Genomic DNA, 6,999 nt, shown 5'->3' with positions numbered 1-6,999 from the left:
GGCACTTAACAACAACTTAATGGGACAGTTTACTTTGTCCTATATTGTCCTACAGAGAGTCACGAGGAGTCGGAATCAACTTTCCAACAAAAGGTATTCTGGTTATATATTCCTGAGTATTTTATTAAGTGCTGCCAAGTCAGTTCTGACTCATAGCAACACAGTATTGGGTTTCCAGGGTGTGACAGGTAAGTTTAAACTGCCAACTTTGTGGCTCAAACCAACCTTCTAGTTCTGTGGTTATCCTACAACACCACACCAGGATTCCATTCCCTCTATCCCATCCTTGGTAATCATTAATAAACTGTAGTCTCTATACATTTGCCTATTTCATATAAGTGACCTCATACAATATTTAACCTTCTGTGTCAGTCTTCATTTTTTGTTCATATTTTTGAGTGAAGAAAGGATATCACTATAAAGCAACAGGAAACCTGTGGTTACTAAATATTAGAATAAAGTTAATAAACATTTGAATTCTATGAACCGACCATGAGTGGTATTTTGTGCCCTCAGTGGTGAAGAAAATTGTTTGTACCCTGTAGAGTGATCACCACATAAGTCCCAAAGGTTCAAACTGTATTCTTGAATTATTAGAATGCTTGAGACAAATACCTGGCTTCAAAAAGTTCATAAAAATATTCTATTATTTTTTATTTCATTTTTCCATGAGCATTTGGAAGTCCTCTTGTATTTACTTACACACTTAAAAACAATTTATTTTTACCATAATAAGTAAAGATACACTGATGTTTTGGTAAGGAACACAGTCAGAGAGGGAGTCTTATGGTTTTTTGTTTTTTTTTTAAGAAATATGTAAATGTCTTTAGATATACTGGGGTGAAGATCCAAATACTTTTATTTTTGTTCTTTTCAACACTCAGGCATATATAATAATTTAAACCACCAAAGGGCACATTGTGCAAGCCTGCCTCCTGGCTGCCAGCTCTCAGTCCCTCTCTTTCCATGAATCTAGAGTCCTCAGCTGTTCCTTCTTCCCATCTCTCCATCTCTGGTATCCCTGCTTCTCTGGATAGGGTGCCACATACTGCTTGTGCTCTTCTCCCTTGATGATCCTAGAGTCCTCTGGAACAATTGATTTTAACCTTGGGTCTGGGAAGAATATTCTTGCTTTGCTCTGTGGCTCTGTTTCCTGGAAGCTACTAACACTTTTCTGTACTTCTAATTCCTGCTGCCGGCAGGGCTGATTCTGATATGCAATGTAAAGACTTATACATGAACTCCCGATTTTAATGACATTTGTGAAAATTTATTTCAATTTTGTTGGATGTTTTTATGTCTTATTTTCTTAATCTGTAAATTAGGAATTTGTAAGGTTATGAGATATTCTTAGAACTCAGGATAAGTAAACTCTATTTTGTAGCATGTTACTATAATTACTTTACACCTTTTACTTTCATGCTTGGAAAACATATACAGGGCATACACATTCAGATTTGCATAACTAGTTGAGTTGTTCATAGGCACTCTTCATAAGAACTTCCATTATGAAACAGTTACAAGTTTGTTGGTTAAGGATTTGACTTTTCATACTTGCCTGTGTAGAATCTGTCTCCTGATTCCCCTTCATTCTCCCACTCTTCCTTTTAATCTCTCTCCCCCAATTCTGCCACTATCTCAACTCTGGCCTGAGATCCTTTAGGTCTACTCTTCCCTTGGCTCCTCCTGTATCTCCCCCTCCTCCCTTCTTTCACATCATTATCCAAAACTCACATCAACAGGTAGGTCTTACCCACTTACACCTTATAAAATGAACCCCTACCTCTAATGCTACCTAGCCTCCTTGCTTAAATTTTCTTCATAGTGCTTATCACCACCATCTGACTATGTATTATACTTATTTGATGATGGCCTTCCGTATCTCACTAGGTTGTAAACTCTATACTTATTTTGATCCCTACCCTACCTCCAGCACCTAGAATAGGGCTTGTCATATAGGTGTTCAGTAAATACTTGCTGATTGAGGTAATTTATGCAGTTAATATAATTTAACATCTTTCTTTGAGTGCAAGTTGCCATGTAGCATATGGAATTAATCATTAAATGGAGAAAAAAACACTTACCACACAGGAGGCTTCATATTGCTTCCCCAGTTTAGGCCTCAAAAATGCACTGAAAAACCAGTAGAGACATTTGTTATAGACATAAGTAAAATATTATTAAAATATTCTTATATTTTTCAAGTATGATATGATTCTAGGAAACTCAAATTTCGTATCTCCCTATAGCTCACTAGTGAGCAGGTGTTGAACAGCTGATGAATATGCTTTTACATGTGTAATGATATTATAAACTAGATGTGGTCTCTATAATCTTCTGTGGCCGCTCATATCCTGAAGACTTACTCAGTCTCATTTACCAGTGGTTACAAGTGGTGCATCATGAAGTGCAAAGTCACATTAAAAACTAAAAAACAAAAACAAAGCAACAAAAAAGAAAAATATGACTTGTGTGTCATTATTTTCAGAATCTAATTTCCTATCTAGTAAATCTCTAAAATAATAATAATAAAGAAAATCTTGTTTTCTGTTAAATCGGAGAGATTCTAGGCCTTTCCAGGAAAAAGCAATCCCTTATCAAAAATCATTCTCCACTGGGGCTTTAAACATGAATATTATACTGGCTGAATACGAGCAAAAACGGTTAACAAGTGGGCATAGCAGTTATTCACCAAACAGGAGCTAGAAAAACAACAGGTCATCCAGCTGGATTACAGAAGGAGGAGGAGAGATAATTGGACGCAGGAGCACAGACAGTCATAATTATCTTCACCAGTTCCCCGCCCCCTCTGCCCAGGCTAACTGCCCTCCCGCCCCTTAAATGATGTATGCATTTATTTGACAACTGCCAATCTGCTTATCCTCAAACTTCATTGAAATATTAAAAAAAAAAAAAAAAAAAAGCGCGTTTTTAAGAGGGTTCAGAGAGCTTGCTTTCTAGCTCCAGAGAGAGAGCTGCAGGCTGTGTCGCGGCCTCAGAGGCGGCGGAGGCAACGAAGGCAGCGACCCGGGCGGTCCCGAGAGCGCCCCCAGGCCAGGGGAACCCGCCGTGCGCCCTCTGCGCCCCTCACCTGGTTTGCCGCCATAGGAAGGTCTGGATGGGCAGCGGGATGCCGCGGCCGCTGTCCTGCTCCTGGCCCTCAGAGCTCTTCCTCTTCACCATGATGGTGGCTCCCGAGAGTCCTACTGCAGGACCCAGCGCTGGCTCCTCGCTAGCCCCCGCCGCCGCCGCTTCCTCCTCCTCCTCCCGTTGCTCGCCCCAACTCTCATCCCCTCCTTCCCCGAAGCAGAGCTGGCTCTCTCCGCCCTGAACCCCAGTCTCTCTCCCCTTCCCCCACCCCTCCCCGTGCACGGAACATGGCTGCGGGAGGAGGGGAGGGTTGGAGAAGCCGCGGAGCGAGGAGGGGGGCGCTCGGAGGAGCTGTCCGCCTCGCCGCCCCCGCGCCCGCTCCTTGCTTTCAGCACCTCCCACTGTGGACAGCGGTCCGCGCCGGGCGGACTGGCGGGAGACTAGAGCCAAGGACAGGTTGAACAGTCTGGGAATGACTGAGAGGGTCCACGCTTCGCATCGCACGTCGGTCGATCCCCAGTTCGGCCTCTTCAGCCCGCAGGGCTCGTCCTCCCCTTTTTTAGAAGTGCACCCCAGGAATGTCCTCTGTCCTGCTTCCCAACCTTGGCCTCGGAAGAATTATTACGGTCTGGGGAGGAGGAGCTTTGGGAAACCGCAAAGCAGTCACTAACTCTAGCATCATTGGCACCTCTAGCAAAGAGGTCAGGAGTCTACCCTCGGGGTTTAGCAGGAGAAGCACATGAAAAAGATTAAAAGTGTAAACCGGGAAAGGAGGTAAGCTTGGCAAGTCAGAGGAAGCTTGAAAATTCTCTGATGTGAGGATGTATTTTAAATGGTAACCTCAAGAAACTAACCTTGCTTGTTTTGCCAAAGCTGGCATGCAGTACCCCCAAGCCAGTTATAAGCAGTTGTTATTTACAACCCCAGGAAGAATCATTGAATCATGTTAAGATTTGGTGTACTGTGGTCCATTTAATGCACTTGGATAATCTTGTTCACCCGAGTAATAGCTGCCATTTTCCTTCAATTGTCCTGAACCATGGTTGTGAAACCAGTTTGAGATAAGTAAATCAATTTATAGGATAGTGCAGATGTAGAATTAATAGGGCATTTTGTCCAATTGGGGCATGGAAAAGAAAAATAGATGAACAGTGCTTAAGAGCTTGGGTCTTGAGACATATACGACTTCAGTCCACCACCTACTAGACATACTATCTTGACATAATTAAAAACAAAACAAAACCCAAAAACTTACTTTTCTCTTTACACATATTTACTTGGATTATTTTATCTAATTCCATGGATTCAATTATATTTTATACCAAGTTAGCCACAAAACCAACCTATCTTACCTTGTTAACTCTTCTGAACTTTCTGTTCTAATAATACCCATTGGGATTTCTAGTAGGGACTTGAAAACTCATTAATGTTCCAATAAATCAAAACTAAACTCACTGCTGTTGACCCCACGTGTTGCTGAGCAGAACTGCTCCATAGAGATTGCTTGACTGTAATCTTTATGAGCTCTGGTAGTATAGTGGTTATGAATCAGGCTGCTAACCTCAAAAGTCTCACAATTTGAAACTACCAGCTGTTCTGTGGGAGAAAGATGAGGCTTTCTGCTCCCATAAAGATTTACAGCCTTGGAAACCCTGTACAGGGGTGCTATGAATCGGAACCGACTCCACAGCGCATAACTACCACCACCACCAATCTTTATGGATGCAGATCTCTAGGCCTTCTGGAGCATTGCTGTGTGGGTTCAAACGCCCACCTTTTTGGTTAGTAATTGAGGGCGATCTAGTTGCACAACCAAGGGCCCTTTAGTGCTTCCCCAAACATATAAAATAAGAATATGGTTCTGCTTGTCAATTTTTTTCCTTGAGATCACCATTTACTCAGTTACTGAAAATGGGAAATTTTGAGCTTGGTTAATATTTACTGAAGATTTAGTATAGTTCTGGAACATTCTTAATATCATTACAAGTATCCACTACAACTATTAGCATTTGTTGTTGTTGTTGTCAAGTGCTGTCGAGTCAATTCCGATCCATAGTGACCCTGTACAGGGTTTCCAACGAGTAGCTGGTGAGCTTGAACTGCCGACGTTGCTGTTCAAATGGCTTTGCAGTCTGGTGCATTAACCCACAGCTCCACACCAGGAAATCTCTATGAGGAATGTGGTACTATTAGCAGAATTCAGAGCTCTATGTAACTACATGAGAGCAAGTGTTAATATGTATATAAATATTCATCTCAAAACACTCTGCTAGCTAGCTGATTCCAACTCATAATGTTTCTGAGAACACAACTCTTTATGAGAGCAGAAAGTCTCATCTTTCTCCCTCACAGCAGCAGGTGGGCTTGAACAGTCAACCTTGCAGCTACCAGTCCAGTGTTTATCCTACAGCACCACCCAGGATCTTTTAAACACTCGTTTTGTTGTTAGGTGCGACCCAGTAGCAACCCTGTATAGTGTTTCCAAGGAGTGGTTGGTGGGTTTGAACCACTGTCTTTGTGGTTCAAACCTACCTGTGGTCAAGTTCTTATCCTACAATACCACACCAGGACTCCTCATAATAATAAATAAAACAATTTTTGGCAAGATCCCACTATTGCCCATAAGATGTTAAAAGTGAAAGATTATTGCTGTTGGACTGTTTCTAACAGTAAGAAGTGAGTGATGATTACATTGATGCTGCAGGTTTGGAGTTTGAAGAGAGAGGCCATACTTTGGGAATCATATCTACAATGAAGTTACTGAACTACCACATATCCTCGGCATGTATCCTCGGTGTATTTTTAGACCAAATATCTGATCTCCAAAAAGGGCAGTCTCGGTAATCCCAGTGGCCAGCAAAAAATCCCAAAGTCCATGGTCCATACACATCTAAGATACTTAGCTAGTTCACAAAGTATATCATGCTCTGATTTCATTTTATACAATTCTCCTTCTCTACTGTACTCCAGATACACTGGTCCCTCAGGGACCTTGCATTTGCTGGTCTGTTTTCTTCAAGATATTCAGATGGACTTTTCACCATTCAGGTCTCAGTCCAAATAAAACCACCTGATACAAGTTCCAAAAGCACCAGGAAAAAGAAAAAAGATTTAGAAAAATTGGACTTTATAAAACAAACAAAAAGTTTTTTGTACATCAAAGAGCATTATTTTAAAGTGAAAAGGCAAACTACATAATGCTATTCAAAATAAATTAAGAGCACCTACAACTGAACAACAGAAAAGACAAAAATCCAGTTAAAAGATGTTTGTTTTTGTTGATGGTGGTGCTGTTGAATCAGTTATGTTGTGACCCTACCCACACCAGAACAAAACACTGCCTGATACTGTGTCATCCTCAAAATTACTGCTATTTTTTAACCTATTGCTGATGCCACTGTGTCAATCCATCTTATATAGAGTGTTTCTCTTTTTAACCAATCTTCTAGTTTACCACGCATGATGTCTCCAGAAACTGATGCCTTCTGACTACATGTCCAAAGTCTGAGAGATGAAGTCTTGCCCCCCTGGCTTCTAAGGAGCATCCTGCCTGCACTTACTCCAAGACTTTTAATATTCGTCTCCAATACCATGATTCCCATGCTTTGATTTTTTTATGTTTTTTCGTATTCATTATTCAGTTTTCACATGAGGTGATTGAAAATCCTTGTCTTGGACCAGACACATCTTAGTCCGCAAATGGATAACACTACTCTGTAATGCCCTAAAGAAGTTCTTTGCAGCAGATTTGCCCAAACACACCCCATCATCCAATCTCTTGACTGCTGCTTCCATGAATATTGATTGTGGATTCAAGCATAAGGAAGTCTTTCAATATTTTCTCCATTTATCGTGGTTTTATTTATTGGTCCAGTTGTGAGGATTTTTGTTTTCTTTTTACTGAGGAGC

General features: G+C 41.2%; 1 protein-coding gene across 2 annotated transcripts in view; it reads right to left on the bottom strand.

Annotated features, from left to right (window-relative positions):
• Positions 1-3,269, bottom strand: part of UNC80 (unc-80 homolog (C. elegans)) — a 306,407-nt gene extending 303,138 nt beyond the window's left edge. For both annotated transcript variants that reach the window (XM_006872739.1, XM_006872738.1), the window contains exons 1-2: positions 3,092-3,269; positions 2,085-2,133 (exon numbers count right to left, since the gene is read on the bottom strand). In XM_006872739.1, coding sequence (XP_006872801.1) covers positions 2,085-2,133; positions 3,092-3,183 — 141 coding nt within the window. In that variant the 5' untranslated portion in view covers positions 3,184-3,269. The remainder of the gene's footprint in view (positions 1-2,084; positions 2,134-3,091) is intronic.
• Positions 3,270-6,999: the final 3,730 nt, after the last annotated feature.

Source organism: Chrysochloris asiatica, unplaced genomic scaffold, assembly GCF_000296735.1.
Source record: "Chrysochloris asiatica unplaced genomic scaffold, ChrAsi1.0 scaffold00212, whole genome shotgun sequence".
Taxonomy (NCBI): domain Eukaryota; kingdom Metazoa; phylum Chordata; class Mammalia; order Afrosoricida; family Chrysochloridae; genus Chrysochloris; species Chrysochloris asiatica.
This window is presented reverse-complemented; position numbering and strand designations above follow the sequence as displayed.